At 59.3% G+C, this 21,383-nt stretch overlaps 1 protein-coding gene and 1 long non-coding RNA gene across 2 annotated transcripts; both read left to right on the top strand.

Annotated features, from left to right (window-relative positions):
* The first annotated feature begins 1,515 nt into the window (after window positions 1–1,515).
* LOC311221717 (uncharacterized protein) lies at window positions 1,516–16,768 on the top strand. Its single transcript, XM_084307107.1, is given in 10 exon segments — window positions 1,516–3,528; window positions 4,045–4,144; window positions 6,773–6,817; window positions 6,819–6,881; window positions 6,974–7,080; window positions 8,407–8,521; window positions 9,864–9,929; window positions 11,005–11,194; window positions 13,131–13,285; window positions 16,213–16,768. Coding segments are annotated over 10 exon segments (2,796 nt in total). The 5' UTR covers window positions 1,516–1,615; the 3' UTR covers window positions 16,255–16,768.
* Window positions 16,769–17,094: 326 nt separating this feature from the next.
* On the top strand, window positions 17,095–20,114 carry LOC311221719. Its single transcript, XR_014619326.1, has 3 exons — window positions 17,095–17,154; window positions 17,956–18,026; window positions 20,006–20,114. It is a non-coding gene; the product is annotated as an uncharacterized lncRNA (long non-coding RNA).
* Window positions 20,115–21,383: the final 1,269 nt, after the last annotated feature.

The raw sequence follows: 21,383 nt of genomic DNA, 5'->3' as shown, positions 1-21,383 counted from the left end.
GAGCCCGCGGGGGGCGACGGGAGTTGTAGTCCCCGGGGGTTTGGCCAATAGGAAGGAGGCGCGCTGAGGGGGGAGCCAATGGAAGCGAGGGGTTGGGGGTTTAGGCCCGCCCCATGGGTTGAGGGACGGGAGGCGGTGCGCATGCGCGGGGGTTGGAGGACTGATCATAGAGAGGGAAGGGGGGGGGAGAGGGGAAGGGGGCGGTCTGTGGATGAGTGGGGGGAGGCTCGGTGGGGTGGAGGGGGGGGGAATTGGGGGGTTTTGGGGGGGTCTTGGGGGGGATTTGGGGGTTTTGGGGGGTCTAGGGGAGATTGGGGGAATTTGGGGGGGGGTCTTGGGGGGATTTGGGGGAATTTGGGGGGGCAATTGGGGGGAAATTTGGGGAGATTTGGGGGTTTTTGAGGGGATTTGGGGGGTATTTGGGGGGATTGAGGGGGAATTGGGGGGGGGATATGGGGGGAATTTGGGGGGTCCTTCGGGGGGCAATTGGGGGAAATTTGGGGGGTTTGAGAAGGAACTGGGGGGAAAATTGGGGGCAGTTGGGGGGGTTTTGGGGATTTTGGGGGGATTTGGGGACTTTAGGAAGGGTTCTAGGAGGGATTGGGGGGTTTTAGGGATTTTAAGGAGATTTGGGGAGGTGTTGGGGGGGATTGGGGGCTTTTGGAGGGCTTTTGGGGGGGATTTGGGGGGCGTCTTGGAGGGATTTGGGGGAAATTTGGGGTTTTAGGAGGGATTGGGGGGGTTGGGAGGGGATTTAGGGAGATTTGGGGGGGTCTCGAGGGGGATTTGGGGGAAAATTGGGGGTATTTGGGGCAAATCGGGGGAGATTTGGGGCTTTGGGGCAGGATTTGGGGCTTTTTGGATGGGATTTGGGACTTTTGGGGGGATTTGGGTGGGATTTAGGGCTTTTTAGGGGAAAATGGGGGGGATTGGGGGCTTTTGGGGGGGTCCCTGCTACCCCCTCCTCCCATTTATCCCTTCAGGGCCAGTGCCGTGTGGGCGGAGCCATCTGGCAGCCACGCCCCTTTCCGGGGAGGGGACGAAAGGGTGTGGCTTCGGGCCGCCCCGCCCTCCGCGGCGCCGCCAGCCAATCAGCTGCGGGTGTTGGGGTGGGGCGGGAGGGGGCCGTGAGGCGTTGCTAGGCAACAACGAGCAGGGAGGGGCGGGGGGAGCGGGTTGCTAGGCAACAAGGAACAGGGAGGGGCGGGGGGGGAGCGCGGTTGCCATGGCAACGGCTGCCTGGCAACCGCGGGGCGGGGCGCGGGCCAATAAAAGCCGTGCCCGGAACTCCTGGCTCCGCCTCCTTCCTTCCGATTGGCTGCCGGCTCCTGCCGCGCTGATTGGCCGCGCGTCGCCTAACCCCACCCCCAACCCCTCCCATTGGCCGCAGGGGGGCGGGCCGGCGCGCTGCGCTTCCTGATTGGCCGCTCTCTCCGCCCGTCACCTTTTCTCGGCCAATAGGCGGCCGTTTCTCCTGCTCGCCGCTTCCGCTTCCTCCCTGGGCCGGCCCCGCCTCCTCCGGCGGCTCTGAGCGGCGGCGGGGCGGGGAGGGGGTCGCTCGTCGCCATGGAAACCGGGCCCCCCGCGCCCCCGCCCCGCCCCCCCCCGGCCCAAGATGGCCGCCGGCCCCCCGCGGAGGCCGCTGGCCAATGGGGTGGCGGCGGGGCCGGGGGCGGCGGCCAATCAGGGGGCTCCGTCAACCGGGGGTCCCCCGGGAGGCCTGAGGAGGCCGCGGGAGGAGGAGGAGGCGGCCAATCGGGGGCCGCGATGCTGCGGGGCGGCGGAGGAGGCGGCCAATGAGGAGAGGGGAGGGGGCAGGAAGTCGGCGGCGGCCATGTTGGGGTCAGCGGAGGTCACCGGGAGGTCACCGGAGGTCACCGAGGGGTCACCGGAGGTCAAGGTGAGGGCGGCGGCGGCCAATGAGGAGGCGGGAGAGGAGCGGAAGTCGGCGGCGGCCATCTTGGGGTCAACCGGGGTCACCCAGGGGTCAACCGGGGTCACCCAGGGGTCAACGGAGGCCAAGGCGGGGTCAACGGAGGTCACCCAGGGGTCAACCGAGGTCATCTTGGGGTCAACCGAGGTCACCGAGGGGTCAACCGGGGTCACCAAGAGGTCAACGCCAGCCAATCAGGAGGCAGCGGGGGACCGGAAGTCAACGGCGGCCATCTTGGGGTCAACCGGGGTCACCCAGGGGTCAACTGGGGTCACCCAGGGGTCAACCGAGGTCACCGAGGGGTCAACGGCAGCCAATGAGGAGCCAGGAGCCAATGGGAGGCCAACGGAGGCCGGGGCGGGGTCAACCGCGGCCAATGAGGATGGCGCGGCCTCCACGGCGGCCATCTTGGAGGCGAGGCCGGCCAATGAGGGGCTGGAGAGTGGCGTGACGTCATCGGCGGCCATCTTGGAGGCCACCACCGTGACGTCATCGGCGGCCATCTTGGAGCCAACAGACACCACTGTGACGTCATCATCGGCCATCTTGGGGTCAACGGACAGCACCGTGACGTCAACGTCAGCCATCTTGGAGCCAACAGACACCACTGTGACGTCATCGGCAGCCATCTTGGACCCAGATCCCGCCCCCATCACCACGTCGGCCATCTTGGATGCAACGGAAACTGCTGTGACGTCATCGTCAGCCATCTTGGGGTCAACGGAGAGCACCATGACATCATCGTCGGCCATCTTGGACCCAGATCCCACCCCTATCACAACGTCGGCCATCTTGGAGTCAACAGACACCGTTGTGACGTCATCATCGGCCATCTTGGGGTCAACAGACAGCACCGTGACGTCAACGTCGGCCATCTTGGAGCCAACAGACACCACCGTGATGTCATCGTCAGCCATCTTGGACCCAGAGACCACCCCTGTCACAGTGTCGGCCATCTTGGATGCAACGGAAACTGCTGTGACGTCATCGTCAGCCATCTTGGGGTCAACGGACAGCACCGTGACATCAACGTCGGCCATCTTGGAGTCAACAGACACCACTGTGACATCATCGGCGGCCATCTTGGACCCAGATCCCACCCCTATCACAACGTCGGCCATCTTGGAGTCAACAGACACCGTTGTGACGTCATCATCGGCCATCTTGGGGTCAACGGACAGCACCGTGACGTCAACGTCGGCCATCTTGGGGTCAACAGACACCGTTGTGACGTCAACGTCGGCCATCTTGGAGCCAACAGACACCACCGTGACGTCAACGTCGGCCATCTTGGGGTCAACGGAGAGCATCGTGACGTCATCGTCGGCCATCTTGGGCTCTCCCCTCTCCCGCGGCCATCTTGAGGCCAACGGGCCGGCCCGGGGCTCGCAGAGCAGCCTGGGCCCGGGCATCCCGGGCCCCCGGGGGAGCGACCTGGACTCGGTGAGCGTCCTGTCGGGGACCCTGGAGTCTCTGAGCGGGCCCTTCCCGGACGACGCCAGCTCCATGGGCTCCGATTCGGAGCTGGCCGGGCCCTCCTTCCGCCGCACCGACCGCTACGGCTTCCTGGGGGGCACCCAGTACTGCGAGACGCCGTGAGTCACCCCAAAACGGGACCCCACACCCCTTTTCCCCCAGCCCCATAGCGTCGGGACCCCCCTTTTCCCCTACCCCATAGAGTCGGGACCTCCCCTACCCCATAGCCTCAGAACCCCAAATTTCCCCACCCCATAGCCTTGGGATCCCCAATTTCCCTACCCCATAGCCTCAGGACCCCCAGTTTCCCCACCCCATAGCCTCGGGACCCCCTTTTCCCCTACCCCATAGCATCAGGACCCCAAATTTCCCCACCCCATAGCATTGGGACCCCCAATTTCCCTACCCCATAGCTTGGGGACCCCCTTTTTCCCCACCCCATAGCCTCGGGACCCCCAATTTCCCCACCCCATAACCTCAGGACCCCCAATTTCCCCACCCCACCCCATCAGGACCCCCAAATTTCGGGGTTAATCGAGGTCGGGCGGGCCCCACACTTCCGGGGTTGTTTTCTGGGGGGGCGTGGGGGTCCGCTATGGGGCCGGGAGCCCCCTAACCCACCTCCTGCCCCACAGGGAGAGCTCGGTGCCCGTGGACGTGGCGCGGCAGCGGGAGCTGAAGTGGCTGGAGATGTTCAACCACTGGGACAAGTGGCTGGCGCGGCGCTACCAGAAGGTGGGGCGGCCCCATAAGTGGGTCTTTGGGGGGGTTTCTGCCCCATAGAGGGCTCCTCCTGCCCCATAGAGGGGTCCTCCTGCCCCATAAGTGGTTCCTGGGGGGGTTTCTGCCCCATAGAGGGCTTCTCCTGCCCCATAAGTGGTTCCTGGGGGGGTTTCTGCCCCATAGAGGGGTCCTCCTGCCCCATAAGTGGGTCTTTGGGGGGGGTTTCTGCCCCATAGATGGATCTTCGTGCCCCATAGATGGGTCCTCCTGCCCCATAAGTGGGTCTTTGGGGGGGCTTCTGCCCCATAGAGAGTTTCTTCTGCCCCATAAGTGGGTCTTTGGGGGGGTTCTCTGCCCCATAGATGGGTCCTCCTGCCCCATAAGTGGGTCTTTGGGGGGGCTTCTGCCCCATAGAGAGTTTCTTCTGCCCATAAGTGGGTCTTTGGGGGGTTTCTGCCCCATAGATGGGTCCTCCTGCCCCATAAGTTCGTTTTTGGAGGGGGGTTTGCCCCATAGAGGGGTCTGTGGGGTCGTTCTGCCCCATAGGAGGGCCTGGGGAGGGGTTCCCTGCCCCATAAGTGGGTCTTTGGGGGGGTTTTCTGCCCCATAGAGGGCTTCTCCTGCCCCATAAGTGGTTCCTGGGGGGGTTTCGGCCCCATAGAGGCCTTCTTCTGCCCCATAAGTGTGTCTTTGGGGGGGTTTCTGCCCCATAGATGGGTTCTCCTGCCCCATAAGTGGGTCTTTGGGGGGGTTTCTGCCCCATAGATGGATCTTCGTGCCCCATAGATGGGTCCTCCTGCCCCATAAGTGGGTCTTTGGGGGGGCTTCTGCCCCATAGAGAGTTTCTTCTGCCCCATAAGTGGGTCTTTGGGGGGGTTTCTGCCCCATAGAGAGTTTCTTCTGCCCCATTAAGTGGGTCTTTGGGGGGGTTTCTGCCCCATAGATGGGTCCTCCTGCCCCATAAGTGGGTCTTTGGGGGGGTTCTTGCCCCATAGAGAGTTTCTTCTGCCCCATAAGTGGGTCTTTGGGGGGTTTCTGCCCCATAGATGGGTCCTCCTGCCCCATAAGTGGGTCTTTGGGGGGGCTTCTGCCCCATAGAGAGTTTCTTCTGCCCCATAAGTGGGTCTTTGGGGGGGTTTCTGCCCCATAGATGGGTCCTCCTGCCCCATAAGTGGGTCTTTGGGGGGGTTTCTGCCCCATAGATGGATCTTCGTGCCCCATAGATGGGTCCTCCTGCCCCATAAGTGGGTCTTTGGGGGGGCTTCTGCCCCATAGAGAGTTTCTTCTGCCCCATAAGTGGGTCTTTGGGGGGGTTTCTGCCCCATAGATGGGTCCTCCTGCCCCATAAGTGGTTCCTGGGGGGGTTTCTGCCCCATAGAGGGGTCTGTGGGGTCGTTCTGCCCCATAGGAGGGCCTGGGGAGGGGTTCCCTGCCCCATAAGTGGGTCTTTGGGGGGATTTTGGCCCCATAGAGGGTTTCTTCTGCCCCATAAGTGGGTCTTTGGGGGGGGTTTCTGCCCCATAGAGGGCTCCTCCTGCCCCATAAGTGGTTCCTGGGGGGGTTTCTGCCCCATAGAGGGGTCTGTGGGGTCGTTCTGCCCCATAGGAGGGCCTGGGGAGGGGTTCCCTGCCCCATAAGTGGGTCTTTGGGGGGATTTTGGCCCCATAGAGGGTTTCTTCTGCCCCATAAGTGGGTCTTTGGGGGGGTTTCTGCCCCATAGAGGGCTTCTCCTGCCCCATAAGTGGTTCCTGGGGGGGTTTCGGCCCCATAGAGGCCTTCTTCTGCCCCATAAGTGGGTCTTTGGGGGGGTTTCTGCCCCATAGATGGATCTTCGTGCCCCATAGATGGGTCCTCCTGCCCCATAAGTGGGTCTTTGGGGGGGTTTCTGCCCCATAGATGGGTCCTCCTGCCCCATAAGTGGTTCCTGGGGGGGTTTCTGCCCCATAGAGGGGTCCTGTGGGGTCGTTCTGCCCCATAGGAGGGCCTGGGGAGGGGTTCCCTGCCCCATAAGTGGGTCTTTGGGGGGATTTTGGCCCCATAGAGGGTTTCTTCTGCCCCATAAGTGGGTCTTTGGGGGGGTTTCTGCCCCATAGAGGGCTCCTCCTGCCCCATAAGTGGTTCCTGGGGGGGTTTCTGCCCCATAGATGGGTCCTCCAGCCCCATATCACCCCCCACACCCCCCCGTCATGGCTCCCAGTGCCTCCCAGTGCCCCCCAGTTCCTCCCAGTGCCTCCCAATAAGTCCTAGTGCCTCCCAGTGCCCCCCAGTGGCTGAGTCCCAGTGAGTCCCAGTGCCTCCCACTGGCTCCCAATGAGTCCCAGTGCCCCCCAGTGTCCCCCAGTGCCTCCCAGTAAGTCCCAGTGCCTCCCACTGGCTCCCAGCTTCTCCCAGTGGCTCCCAATGAGTCCCAGTGCCTCCCAGTAGCTGAGTCCCAGTGCCTCCCACTGGCTCCCAGCTCCTCCCAGTGCCTCCCAGCACCTCCCAGCTCCTCCCAGTGCCTCCCAGTAAGTCCCAGCGCCTCCCAGTAAGTCCCAGTGCCCCCCAGTAGCTGAGTCCCAGTGCCTCCCACTGCCTCCCAGTGCCCCCCAGCGCCTCCCACTGGTTCCCAGTGCCTCCCAGTAAGCCCCAGTTGCCCCCCAGGTGAAGCTGCGCTGCCGCAAGGGCATCCCCTCCTCGCTGCGCGCCCCGCGCCTGGCAGCTGCTCTCGGCCAGCCAGGAGCTGCTGGACCGCAACCCGGGCCTCTTCCAGGTGAGGGGCGGGGCTAATTGGGAAAAGGGGCGTGGCCTCCGAGTGGGAGGGGCCTAAAGGGGCGGGGCTGACCCGGGCCACGCCCCCCGCAGGAGCTGGAGAGGCAGCCGGGGGAGGCGCGCTGGCTGGAGGCCATCGAGAAGGACCTGCACCGGCAGTTCCCCTTCCACGAGATGTTCGCCGCCAGGGGCGGGCACGGGTGAGGACACGCCCCCCTCTCATTTGCATGCCACGCCCACCTCTCCCAGGGCACGCCCACAAAGCCACGCCCTCGAAAAACCATGCCCCATTGAGCCAGAGCCGCTCCCCTTGTCCCCCTCCCTTCCCTTTGCCAAGTCCTAGAGTGGGCGGGGTCTTTGGGAGGACACGCCCACTTTTCTACATGCCACGCCCCCTTCTAGACCACGCCCACAAAGCCACGCCCTCGGAAAAACCACGCCCCTTTTGGGCAGAACCACTCACCTTTTCCCCCTCCCCTCCCTTAGTTAAGTCGTGGGGTGGGTGGAGTCTTTGGGAGGACACGCCCACTTATTAGAGGCCACGCCCCCTGGGTATGACCACGCCCCCTGAAGACGGCCACGCCCACCTGACCCCACCCATTAGCCCCTTCCCCACCTGACCCCATTCCATCTGACCCTGGGCTGACCCCGCCCCTTCTGGCTGGCCACGCCCCCCTGGGCTGACCACACCCACTTGACCACACCCTCTGGGACTGACCACGCCCCCTTGGTGCTGGCCACGCCCACCCAACCCACCCCAGCCCACCTCCTTTCCATCTGACCCTGCCCCCTGGGGCTGACCCCGCCCCTTCTGGATGGCCACGCCCCCTGGGGCTGACCACACCCACTTGGCCACGCCCTCTGGATCTGACCACGCCTCCTGGAGCTGGCCACGCCCACCCAATCCTCCCTTGCCCACTTGACCTCACCCCCTCTCATCCCATTCTGTTGACCCTGGGGCTGACCCCGCCCCTTCTGGCTGGCCACGCCCCCTGGGGCTGACCACACCCACTTGACCACGCCCCCTGGAGTTGACCACACCCCCTTGATGCTGGCCACGCCCACCTGACCCCATCCATTAGCCCCTTCCCCACCTGACCCCATTTGACCCCTCTCCCTGGGGCTGACCCCGCCCCTTCTGGCTGACCACGCCCCCTGGGACTGACCACACCCACTTGACCACACCCCCTGGGACTGACCACGCCCCCTTGGTGCTGGCCACGCCCACCCAACCCACCCCAGCCCACCTCCTTTCCATCTGACCCTGCTCCCTGGGGCTGACCCCGCCCCTTCTGGCTGGCCACGCCCCCCGGGGATGACCACGCCCACTTAACCACGCCCCCTGGTGTTGACCACGCCCCCTTGGGACTGGCCCCGCCCACCGAACCCACCCCAGCCCACTTGACCTCACCCCCTCTCATCCCATTCGCTCTGACCCGGGGCTGACCACACCCCTTCTGGCTGGCCACGCCCCCCGGGGCTGACCACGCCCACTCGGCCCCGCCCCCCCTTGGCCCCGCCCCCAGGCAGCAGGACCTGTACCGCATCCTGAAGGCCTACACGGTGTACCGGCCGCAGGAGGGGTACTGCCAGGCGCAGGCGCCCGTCGCCGCCGTCCTGCTCATGCACATGCCCGCCGAGGTGACATTTGGGGACGTTTTGGGGACGTTTGGGGACATTGGGGATATTTGGGGATATTTGGGGATGTTGGGGAGATTGGGGACATTTGGGTAGTTGGGGACATTGTGGGATATTTGGGGATATTTGGGACATTTGGGGATATTGGGGATATTTGGGACATTTGGGGATATTGGGGACATTTGGGGACATTTTGGGGACATTTGGGGACAGTGGGGATATTGGGGAGATTGGGGACATTTGGGTAGTTGGGGACATTGTGGGATATTCGGGGATATTTGGGACATTTGGGGACATTTGGGGGCATTTGGGACATTGGGGGTGTTGGGGACATTTGGGGACTTTTGGGGGACATTTGGGGACAGTGGGGAGATTGGGGACATTGGGGACATTTGGGTAGTTGGGGACATTGTGGGATATTTGGGACATTTGGGGATATTGGGGACATTTGGGGACGTTTTGGGGACGTTTGGGGACATTTGGGGACTTTTGGGGACATTGGGGATATTGGGGAGATTGGGGACATTTGGGTAGTTGGGGACATTGTGGGATATTTGGGGATATTTGGGACATTTGGGGATATTGGGGACATTTGGGGACATCGGGAAGATTGGGGGCGTTGGGGACATTGGGGACATTTGGGGGGTATTTGGGATATTTGGGGACATTGGGGATATTTGGGACATTTGGGGGTGTTGGGGACATTTGGGGATATTTGGGGATATTTGGGGACATTTGGGGGTGTTGGGGACATTTGGGGGGTATTTGGGACATTTGGGGACATTGGGGACATTTGAGGACATTGGGGATATTGGGGACATTTGGGGGATTTGGGGACATTTGGGGACATTTTGGGGACTTTGGGGACATTTGAGGACATTGGGGATATTGGGGTCATTTGGGGACATGTGGGGATATTTGGGACATTTGGGGATATTGGGGATATTTGGGACATTTGGGGGTGTTGGGGACATTTGGGGGGTATTTGGGATATTTGGGATATTGGGTGCATTTGGGGACATTGGGGACATTTTGGGGGACATTAGGGGTGTTGTTGGGGACATTTGGGGACATTTGGGGATATTTGGGGTCAATGGGGGGCGTTTGGGGGCATTTGGGGGCATTTGGGGATATTGGGGACATTTGGGGACATTTGGGGACATTTTGGGGGTGTTGGGGACATTTGGGGTATTGGGGACATTTGGGGACATTGGGGACATTTGGGGCATATTGGGGGACTTTGGGGCCATGGGGCCAGGGGGATGTAGGGCCGTGGGGCCGTGGGGCCATTTTGGGGCATAATGGGGCCGTTTTGGGGTCCCTGGTGACCCTTTTTCCCCCGCAGCAAGCCTTCTGGTGCCTGGTGCAGATCTGCGACAAATACCTGCCCGGGTACTACAGCGCCGGCCTGGTGAGCGGCACGCGGGGCCATATAGGGCCATACGGGGCCTTATGGGGTCATACGGGGCCTTATGGGGTCATACAGGGCCATATAGGGCCATACGGGGCCTTATGGGGCCATACGGGGCCTTATGGGGTCGGATGGGGCCATATGGGATCATACGGGGCCATATAGGGCCATACGGGGCCTTATGGGGTCATACGGGGCCTTACGGGGCCATACGGGGCCATATGGGGTCAGATGGGGCCTGATGGGGTCATATGGGGCCATACGGGGTCATATGAGGCAATACGGGGCCCTATGGGGTCGGATGGGGTCATATGGGGTCATATGGGGCCCTATGGGGCTGTATGGCATCGGGTGGGGCCATACGGGGTCAGATGGGGCCCTACCGGGCCATACGGGGCCCTATGGGGCTCGATAGGGCCCTGCGGGGCCATATGGGGCCCTGTGAGGCCACACAGGGTTGGATGGGGCCATGTGGGGTCATACGGGGTCTTACGGGGCCTTATGGGGCCCTATGGGGCCATATGGAGCCCTATGGGGTTGGATGGGGTCCTGCAGGGCCATAGGGGGCCATATGGAGTCTTATGGGGCCCTATAGGGCCTTATAGGGCATTGTAGAGCTTTATAGGGCCTTATAGGGCCTCGTAGGGCCTTGTAGTGCCTTATAGGGCCTTGTAGGGCCTTATAGTGCCTTATAGGGCCTTATAGGGCCTTATAGTGCCTTATAGGGCCTTATAGGGCTTTATAGGGCCTTGTAGGGCCTTATAGTGCCTCATAGGGCCTTATAGGGCCTTGTAGGTCATTATAGGGCCTTATAGTGTCTCATAGGGTCTTATAGGGCTTCGCACGGCCTTATAGTGCCTTATAGGACCTTACAGGGCTTTGTAGGGCATTATAGGGCCTTATAGGACTTTATAGGGCATTATAGGGCCTTATAGGGTATTATAGGGTGTTATAGGGCCTTATAAAGCTTTATAGAGCATTATAGGGCCTTATAGGGTATTATAGGACCTTGTAGGGCCTTATAGGACCTTATAGGGCCTTGTAGGGCCCTGACCCTCTCCCCTCCACCCCCCAGGAGGCCGTGCAGCTGGACGGGGAGGTTTTCGGGGCGCTGCTTCGCCGGGCCGCCCCCGCCGCCCACCGGCACCTGCGGCGGTTCCGGGTGGAGCCGGTGCTCTACCTGACCGAGTGGTTCATGTGCATCTTCGCCCGCTCCCTGCCCTGGGCCGCCGTGCTGCGGGTTTGGGACATGTTCTTCTGCGAAGGTAAAAAAAGCCCCAAAATCCCAGGAATTGGCCCCAAAAATCCAGCCGGGCTCGCCGAGGAAAGGGCGGCGCTGGGACGCGTCCTAAAATGATTCGTGGGAGGAATGGGGAGAGGTTAAGGAGGTTTGGGGGGCGGTTCGGGGGGCGTATGGGGTTCTAGGTGGGTTCTCTGTAGGGTTCTAGGTGGGTTCCCGTTAAGTTGTTTATAGGGTTTTGGGGTTTTGGGGTTCATTTGGGGTCCCTATGGGGTTCCCGTTGGGTTCCCGTTGGGTTCTTCGTTGGGTTTTTGGTTGGGGGGCCAATGGGGACGCCAATGGGGTTCTAGGTGGGTTCTCTGTAGGGTTCCTGGTGGGTTCCCGTTAAGTTGTTTATAGGGTTTGGGGTTTTGGGGGTTCATTTGGGGTCCCTATGGGGTTCCCATTGGGTTCCCGTTGGGTTCTTCATTGGGTTTTTGATTTGGGGGTCATTGGGGGTCCCTATGGGGTTCTAGGTGGGTTCTTCATGGGGTTTCTGGTGGGTTCCCATTAAGTCGTTTATAGGGTTTTGGGGTTTTGGGGGTTCATTTGGGGTCCCTATGGGGTTCCTGTTGGGTTCCCGTTGGGTTCTTCATTGGATTTTTGATTTGGGGGTTATTGGGGGTCCCTATGAGGTTCTAGGTGGGTTCTCTGTAGGGTTCCCGGTGGGTTCCTGTTAAGTTGTTTATAGGGTTTGGGGTTTGGGGGTCCATTTGAGGTCCCTATGGGGTTCCCGGTGGGTTCCGGTTGGGTTCCCGTTGGGTTCTTCATTGGGTTTTTGATTTGGGGGTCATTGGGGGTCCCTATGGGGTTCTAGGTGGGTTCTCCGTAGGGTTCCCGTGGGTTCCCATTGGGTTCTTTATAGGGTTTTGGGGTTTGGGGGTCCATTTGGGGTCCCTATGGGGTTCCCGTTGGGTTCCCGTTGGGTTTTCCATAAATTGTTGAGCGTAGGCCCCAAATCTTGGTTCCCATTGAGTTCCTATTGGGTTCCCGTTGGGTTCCCCATGGGTTTTGGGGTCCGGGTGGTCAACGGGGGACCCCATGGGGTTCTTGGTGGGTTCTCCATGGGGTTCCCGTTGGGTTTTTGTTGGGTTCCCATTGGGTTTTCCATAAATTGTTGAGCGTAGCCCCCAAATCTTGGTTCCTGTTGGGTTCCCATTGGGTTCTTGTTGGGTTTTGGGGTCTGGGTGGTCAACGGGGGTCCCCATGGGGTTCTTGGTGGGTTCTCCATGGGATTTCTGTTGGGTTCCCGTTGGGTTTCCATTGGGTTTTCCATAGTTTGTTGAACGTAGTCCCCAAATCTTGGTTCCCATTGAGTTCCTATTGGGTTCTCATTGGGTTCCCCATGGGTTTTGGGGTCCGGGTGGTCAACGGGGGACCCCATGGGGTTCTTGGTGGGTTCTCCATGGGGTTCCCGTTGCGTTTTTGTTGGGTTCCCATTGGGTTTTCCATAGTTTGTTGAGCATAGTCCCCAAATCTTGGTTCCCGTTGGGTTCCCATTGGGTTCTTGTTGGGTTTTGGGGTCTGGGTGGTCAACGGGGACCCCCATGGGGTTCTTGGTGGGTTCTCCATGGGGTTCCTGTTGGGTTCCCGTTGGATTTCCGTTGGGTTTTCCATAGTTTGTTGAGCGTAGTCCCCAAATCTTGGTTCCCGTTGGGTTCCCGTTGGGTTCCCCATGGGTTTTGGGGTCCGGGTGGTCAACGGGGACCCCCATGGGGTTCTTGGTGGGTTCTCCATGGGGTTTCTTTTGTGTTCTTGTTGGGTTTTTTTGGGTTCCCATTGGGTTTTCCATAAATTGTTGAGCGTAGTCCCCAAATCTTGGTTCCCGTTGCGTTCCTCGTGCGTTTTGGGGTCCGGGCTCCCCCGCTTGTAGGCTCAAGGTGTTGTAGGGTCCCCGTAACCCCGTCCCCGTCCCCCCCCAGGGGTGAAGATCATGTTCCGCGTGGGGCTGGTGCTGCTGCGGCAGGCGCTGGGCAGCCCCGAGAAGCTGCGGAGCTGCCAGGGGATGTACGAGACCATGGAGCGCCTGCGCAGCGCCCCCGGCACCGCCCTGCACGAGGACCTCCTGGTGCAGCAGGTGGGGGCACGGGGTCAAGGGGTCAAGGGTTATGGGGTCATGGGGTCAAGGGTCAAGGGGTTTGGGGTTTGGGGTCAAGGGGTTAAGGGGTTTGGGGTTTGGGGTCAAGGGGTTGTGGGGACAAGGGTTATGGGGTCATGGGGTGAAGGGGTCAAGGGTTATGGGGTCAAGGGGTCAAGGGGTTTGGGGTTAAGGGTTTGGGGTTTGGGGTCAAGGGGTTTGGGGTATGGGGTCAAGGGGTTTGGGGTCATGGGGTTGTGGGGTGAAGGGTTATGGGGTTTGGGGTCAAGGGGTTTGGGGTCAAGGGGTATGGGGTCAAGGGTTATGGGGTCAAGGGTCAAGGGTTATGGGGTCAAGGGGTTAAGGGGTTTGGGGTTTGGGGTCAAGGGGTTAAGGGGTTTGGGGTTAAGGGTTTGGGGTCATGGGGTTGTGGGGTGAAGGGGTTATGGGGATTGGGGTCAAGGGTTATGGGGTCATGGGGTCAAGGGGTCAAGGGTCAAGGGTTATGGGGTCAAGGGGTTAAGGGGTTTGGGGTTTGGGGTTAAGGGTTTGGGGTTTGGGGTCAAGGGGTCAAGGGGTTTGGGGTTAAGGGTTTGGGGACAAGGGGTTATGGGGTCATGGGGTGAAGGGGTCAAGGGGTTAAGGGGTTAAGGGGTTTGGGGTCAAGGGGTATGGGGTTATGGGGATTGGGGTCACGGGGTCAAGGGATCAAGGGGTCAAGGGTTATGGGGTCATGGGGTCAAGGTGTTTGGGGTCAAGGGGTTGTGCGGTTGCGGGGTCATTGGGTCAGGGAATTATAGGGTCAGGGGTTTATAGGGTCAAGGGGTTATAGGGTCGAGGGGTTATAGGGTCAAGAGGTTATAGGGTCAAGGGGATTATAGGGTCAAGGGGTTATAGGGTCAGGGGTTTATAGGATCAAGAGGTTATAGGGTCAAGGGGTTTATAGGGTCATGAGGTTATAGGGTCAAGGGGATTATAGGGTCAAGGGGTTATAGTGTCAAGGGGTTATAGGGTCAGGGGTTTATAGGGTCAAGGGGTTATAGGGTCATGAGGTTATAGGGTCATGAGGTTATAGGGTCAAGAGGTTATAGGGTCAAGAGGTTATAGGGTCAAGGGGATTATAGGGTCAAGGGCTTTATAGGGTCAAGGGGTTATAGGGTCAGGCTGTTATAGGGTCAGGCTGTTTTGGGGTCGAGAAGGCTTTGGGGTCGGGACGGCTTTGGGGTCGGGATGTATTTGGGGTGACGGGGGTCTTATTTTTTTGGGGTCCCCCCCCCCCAACCCCAGGTGACGTCGCTGCCGGTGTCGGAGGCGCTGATCGAGCGGGAGCGGGGGGCCGCAGCTGCGGCGCTGGCGGCAGACGCGGGGGGAGCTGCAGCGCCCCCCCCCCCCCCAGCCTCCACGGGGCCCGCGCCATCCGCCGGGGGGGGGCCGAGCCCCCCCCCCCCCAATTCCCGGGGGGGTCCCTAAAAGTCGGGGAGGGGGCCGCGGGGGGGTCGGGGGGCCAGAAATTTGGGGGGGGGGCCCCGGGTTTGAAGGAGCCCCCCCCGATTGGGGAGGGGGCTGAGGGGGGGGTGGGGGGCCAGAAATTTGGGGGGGGGGCCCCGGGTTTGAAGGAGCCCCCCCAAATTGGGGAGGGGGCTCTGGGGGGGGGTGGGTGACCCCAAATTTGGGGGGGGGTCTCAAGATTTGAAGGAGCCCCCCCAGTTAGGGGAGGGGTCCCCGGGGGAGATGGGAGCCCCGAAATTTGGGGGGGGGGGCGCAGGGGGGTGGGGAGAGCCCGAAAGTGGGGGGGGGTCCCCAGGGAGCCCAGGAATTCGGGGGGGGGGTCGAGGGGGGAAAAGGGACCCCCGGAATTTGGGGGGGGGGCCCAGGGGGAGGCGGGGGGCCCCGAAATTCGAGGGGGGGGGCCCCAGGGGGAGAAGGAGCCCCCCAAATTGGGGGGGGGGTCGCAGGGGGCTGCTGGAGCGGTGCCGGGAGCGGCTGCAGGGGAGGCGCAAAAGGGGGGGGGGGGGGCGGCGGACCAGGACCCCCCCCCCCGCGGCCAGAGACCCCCCCCGCTGAGGAGGGGCCGGTGAGTGAGCCGGGATTGGCTGGAGGGGGCGGGGGGCGGGGCTGGCAGGATGATTGACAGCTGGGTGTATTGATAGGGCTTTGATTGACAGCTTGATTTGATTGATATACCTTTGATTGACAGCTCAATTTGAGGGATAAGTTTGATTGACAACCCCCTTGGAGTGATGGCTCTTTGATTGACAGCTCAATTTGATGCTCTGTGTTTGATTGACAGCTCTATTTGATTGATAGAATTGATTGACACCCCCATTTGATTGATAGATTGTTGATTGACAGCTCAATTTGATGTACAGGTTTGATTGACAGCTCGATTTGATGGATAGGATTGATTGACAGCTCCTTTGGAGTGGTGGCTCTTTGATTGACAGCTCAATTTGACTGATAGAATTGATTGACAGCCCCCTTGGAGTGATGGCTCTTTGATTGGACAGCTCAAGTTAATGCTCTATGTTTGATTGACAGCTCGATTTGATTAATATTTTTGATTGACAGCTCGATTTGACTGATAGAATTGATTGACAGCTCCCTTGAAGAAATGGCTGTTTGATTGACAGCTCAATTTGATGCTGTGTGTTTGATTGACAGCTCTATTTGATTGATATATTTGATTGACAGCTCAATTTGATTGATATCCTTTGACTGACAGCTCAGTTTTAGGATAAGTTTGATTGACAGCTCAATTCGATTGATGTCAAATGATTGACAGCTCCATGTGACTGACAGCTGTGATCGACAGCCCTCTTGACGGACAGTTTGCTTTGATTGACAGCTCCCGTGATTGACAGCTCTCCCCTTTGATTGACAGCCCCGCCTTGCCCTCTGATTGGCCGACTGACGCCTGTGATTGACAGCTCGGATTGACGGCTCCCCCTAACACCGGCTCGGATGATTGACAGCCCCGGCTGATTGACAGCTCCACCTGATTGACAGCTCCATCTGATTGACAGCTCAGTTTGATTGACAGCTCAGTTTGATTGACAGCTCAGTTTGATTGACAGCCCCTCCTCGATTGACACTCCAGTCAGCCCTTGATTGACAGCTCCATTTGATTGACAGCTCCGTTTGATTGACAACTCATCAAGTAACAGCCCCTGATTGACAGCAGCCGGTGATTGACAGCTCCGGTTGATTGACAGCCCGGTTTGATTGACAGCTCCACTTGATTGACAGCTCTGCTTGATTGACAGCTCCATTTGATTGACAGCCCGGGTTGATTGACAGCCCCCCTTTTGATTGACAGCTCCCCTTCCTTGCCCCCCTTTGATTGACAGCCCCGTTTGATTGACAGCCGCCTGGCCCCGCCCCCGCTTATTTAACAGACTCCGCCCCCTCCCCTGACCCCGCCCCCTTCTCCCCTCCCCCATCCCCTCCGGGTTCTTTTTTGGGTGAAAACGGCAAAAAACGGCCCACGAGGAGCCCGCCTCTTTTTTCAGGGGGCGGGGCTTAGGGAGGGAGGCGTGGCTTAAGGGAGGGGGCGGGGCTTGGGGGTCCTGGGTGGGGGAGGGGCGGTTTTTAAGGGGTCCAGGACGGGATGAGGGGGGTTGGGGGGGGGGCGAGGGGGGATTTTTGGGGGCGATTTCGGGGTTTTTGAGGGGTTTGGGCGGGGTCTCAGCGTGTGGGGGCGGGGCTAAAAATCCGGGACGCGGCGCCTTTAAGAGCTGCCAGCCCCGCGACGCCGGCCCCGGAGGCGCTTCCGCCCGGCCTTGGCGTCACTTCCGCCCGCCCTCGGAGGAAACCGGAAGTCGGTGCCGAGTTCACTTCCGGCCTGCTGTGGAGAGCGGCGGCGGCGCCGGGTGAGCGGCCCCGGCCGGCCGAGGCTCATTTGCATATGCAAATTAGGGGCTCGAGGGGTTAATTAGGGTCGGAGGGGGGTTAATTAAGGTCTGAGGGGGGTTAATTAGAGGCGAGAGGGGGTTAATTAGGGCCGGGCGGGGGTTAATTGGGGTCGTGAGGGGGTTAATTAGGGCCTTGGGGGGGGTTAATTAGGGTCGGGGGGGTTAATTAGGGTCCGGGGGGAGGTAATTAGGGCTTGCAGGGGGTTATTAGGCGTTTGGGGGTTAATTAGCGGCTTTGGGGGTGTTAAGAGGGGGCTGTGGGGGTTAATTGGAGCCTAGGGGGGTTAATTAGGGAGCAGGGGGGGTTAATTAGGGTCAAAGGGGAGCTAATTAGGGTCAAGGGGGGCTAATTAATGCTCAGGGGGGGTTAGTTGTAGCTCAAGGGGGGTTAATTAGGGCTTCAAAGGGGGCTAATTACTGTCAAGGGGGGCTAATTAGGGATCAAGGAGGTTAATTAGTGATAAAGGAGTTAATTAGGGGTCAAGGTGGGGTTAATTAGGGTCAATGGGGGCTAATTAGGGACTGGGGGGGGCTAATTAGGGTCTGGGGGTGCTAATGAGGGTCTTGGGGGGGCTAATGAGGGTCTTGGGGGGGCTAATGAGGGTCTTGGGGGGGGCTAATTAAGATCTGGGGGGGGCTAATTAGGTTTTGGGGGGGGCTCATTAGGCTAATTAGGGGCTGTGGTGCTTAAGGGGGTCAATTAGGGGTCAATTAGGGGCTAATTAGGGTTAATTAGCGCTAATTAGGGACTAATTGCAGCCATGTCCAAGCGCAAAGTGACCTTCGAGGACCTGGAGGACGAGGAGGAGCCGGGGCCCCCCCGCAAGAGGGTGAGGGGGGGGGCGCTATGGGGCGGGGGGGGGGCTGTGGGGCGGATTTGGGGCGGATTTGGGGTCTGTGGGGTGGATTTGGGGTGGATTTGGGTCTATGGGGCGGATTTGGGGTCTATGGGGTGGATATGGGGCAGATTTGGGGGGCTATGGGGCAGATTTGGGGGGGTTGTGGGGTGGATTTGGGGGGCTATGGGGTGGATTTGGGGTCTATGGGGTGGATTTGGGGCGCTATGGGGCAGATTTGGGGTCTATGGGGCGGATTTGGGGTTTATGGGGTGGATATGGGGGGCTGTGGGGTGGATTTGGGGCGCTATGGGGCAGATTTGGGGTCTATGGGGTGGATTTGGGGTGCTATGGGGCAGATTTGGGGGTTGTGGGGTGGATTTGGGGTCTATGGGGTGGATTTGGGGTGCTATGGGGTGGATTTGGGGCGCTATGGGGTGGATATAGGGGGCTATGGGGTGGGTGTGGGGCAGATTTGGGGTCTATGGGGTGGATATGGGGAGCTATGGGGCAGATATGGGGGGCTGTGGGGCGGATTTGGGGTGCTATGGGGCAGATTTGGGGTTTATGGGGTGGATTTGGGGCGCTATGGGTGGATTTGGGGTCCTATGGGGCAGATTTGGGGCGCTATGGGGCAGATTTGGGGCGCTATGGGCAGATTTGGGGGTCTATGGGGTGGATTTGGGGGTCTATGGGGCGGATTTGGGGGTCTATGGGGCGGATTTGGGCGCTATGGGGCAGATTTGGGGGTCTATGGGGTGGATATGGGGCGCTATGGGGTGGATTTAGGGCGCTATGGGGCAGATTTGGGGGGTTGTGGGGTGGATTTGGGGTCTATGGGGCAGATTTGGGGTGGCTGTGGGGCGCTATGGGGTGGGTTATAGGGGGCTATGGGGCGCTATGGGGTGGATATGGGGCGGATTTGGGGGGCTATGGGGCAGATTTGGGGTGCTATGGGGCACTGTGGGGGTGTTATGGGGGTCTCTGTGGGGTCTCTTATGGGGTCTCCATGGGTCTCTATGGGGTCCGTGGGTCTCTATGGGGTCCCCATGGGGTCTGTGGGGTCTCTATGGGGTCTGCGGGGTCTCTGTGGGTCTCTATGGGGTCTGCGGGGGGTCTCTATGGGGCCTGTGGGGGTCTGTGGGGTCTCTATGGGGTCTATGGGGCACTATGGGTTTCTATGGATCTCTATGGGTTCTATGGGGTCTGTGGGGTCTCTATGGGGTCTGTGGGGTCTGTGGGGTCTCTATGGGGTCTGTGGGGTCTCTATGGGGTCTATGGGATCTGTGGGGTCTCTGTGTGTCTCTATGGGGTCTGTGGGGTCCCCATGGGTTCTATAGGGTCTGTGGGGTCTCTGTGGGTCTGTGGGGTCTCTATGGGTTCTATGGGGTCTGTGGGGGTCTCTATGGGGTCTGTGGGGGTCCCCATGGGTTCTATAGGGTCTGTGGGGTCTCTATGGGGTCTGTGGGGTCTCTATGGGGTGTGTGGGGTCTGTGGGGTCTCCATGGGATCTGTGGGGTCTGTGGGGTCTCTATGGGGTCTGTGGGGTCTCTATGGGTTCTATGGGGTCTGTGGGGTCTCTATGGGGTCTGTGGGGTCTCTATGGGTTTCTATGGATCTCCATGGGGTCTGTGGGGTCCCATGGGATCTGTGGGGTCTCTATGGGTTCTATGGGGTCTGTGGGGTCTCTATGGGTTCTATGGGATCTGTGGGGTCTCTATGGGATCTGTGGGGTCTCTATGGGGGTCTGTGGGGTCTCTATGGGATCTGTGGGGTCTCTATGGGATCTGTGGGGTCTCTATGGGGTCTGTGGGGTCTCTATGGGTCTGTGGGGTCCTGTGGGGTCTCTGTAGGGTCTCTATGGGGTCTGTGGGGGTCCCCATGGGTCTCTATGGGGTCTGTGGGGTCCCCATGGGTTCTGTGGGGTCTGTGGGGTCTCTGGGGGTCTCTTATGGGGTCGCTGTGGGGCGCAGGAGGCGCTGGGCGGCCCCCGGGAGCCGCTTTTCGGGAAGCCGTCCCTGGACAGCGACGAGGACGACGACGACGACGACGGCGGGGAGCTGGCCCCACAGCAGCTGCACGGTGCGGGGGTATGGGGTCGGGGGGGGTTATGGGGTCATGGGGGGGGGTTATGGGGTCAGAGGGGGGGTTATGGGGTCATATGGGGTCATATGGGGGGTTATGGGGTCATATGGGGGGATATGGGGTCATGGGGGGGTTATGGGGGTCAGAGGGGGGGTTATGGGGTCATATGGGGTCATATGGGGGGTTATGGGGTCATATGGGGTCATATGGGGGGTTATGGGGTCATATGGGGGGTTATGGGGTCAGAGGGGGGGGATATGGGGTCATTTGGGGGTAGCCATGGGGCGATAGGGGGGGTTATGGGGTCAGAGGGGGGTTATGGGGGATTATGGGGTGTTATGGGGTGGCTATGGGGTGATATGGGGTCATAGGGGGGGTTATGGGGTCATAGGGGGGGGTTATGGGGTCATAGGGGGGGATATGGGGTCACGGGGGGGATATGGGGTCATATGGGGTGTTATAGGGTCATATGGGGGAGCTATGGGGTGTTATGGGGGGGCTATGGGGTTATTTGGGGTAGCCATGGGGCCCTATGGGGGGTTATAGGGGTGATATGGGGGGTTATGGGGTCATGGGGGGGATATGGGGTCAGAGGGGGGTTATGGGGTCAGAGGGGGGGTTATAGGGTGGCTATGGGGTCCTATAGGGTGTTATGGGGTGGCTATGGGGCACTATGAGGTGATACGGGGTTTTGATGGGGTTTCTTGGTTATTTTTTTTTTGTGGGTTTTAATGGCTTTTTTATGGTTTTTTTTTGTGTGTTTGTTTTTTGCTGCTTTCTTCTGTGGTTTTTTTCCTTGTTATTTTTTTTTTCCCTGTTTTTTTTTCTTTTCTTCTTTTTTCCTATTTTTTTCCTTTTTTCTCTTTTTTTTTTCTTGTTTACCTTTTTTCTTTTCTTTTTTTTTCCTTTTTTCTTTTTTCTTTCTTTTTTCTTTTTTCCTTTCTTCTTTTTCCTTTTTTTCCTTTTTCTTTTTTTTTTCCTTTTTTCTTTTTCTGTTTTTTTTTTTTTTAATTTTTTTCTTTTTTTTCTTTTTTTTGTTTCCTTTTCCTTTTTTTTCTTTTTCCTTTTTTTTTCTCCTTTTTTCTTTTTTCCCTTTTCCTTTTTTCCTTTTTCTTTTTTTTTTCCTTTTTTCTGCTTTTCCTTTTTTCTTTTTATTCTTTTTTTCTGTTTTTTTCTGACTTTTGTTTCTTCCTTTTTTCTTTTTTGTCTTTTTTATTTTTATTTTCTTTTTTTTCCTTTTTTCTTTTTTCTTTTTTCCTTTTTTTT

This window comes from Netta rufina (assembly GCF_964035555.1).
Source record: "Netta rufina genome assembly, contig: SCAFFOLD_124, whole genome shotgun sequence".
NCBI classification, from domain to species: Eukaryota; Metazoa; Chordata; class Aves; order Anseriformes; family Anatidae; genus Netta; species Netta rufina.
Note: the sequence above shows the minus strand (reverse complement) of the source record. Positions and strands in the feature narration are given on the sequence as shown.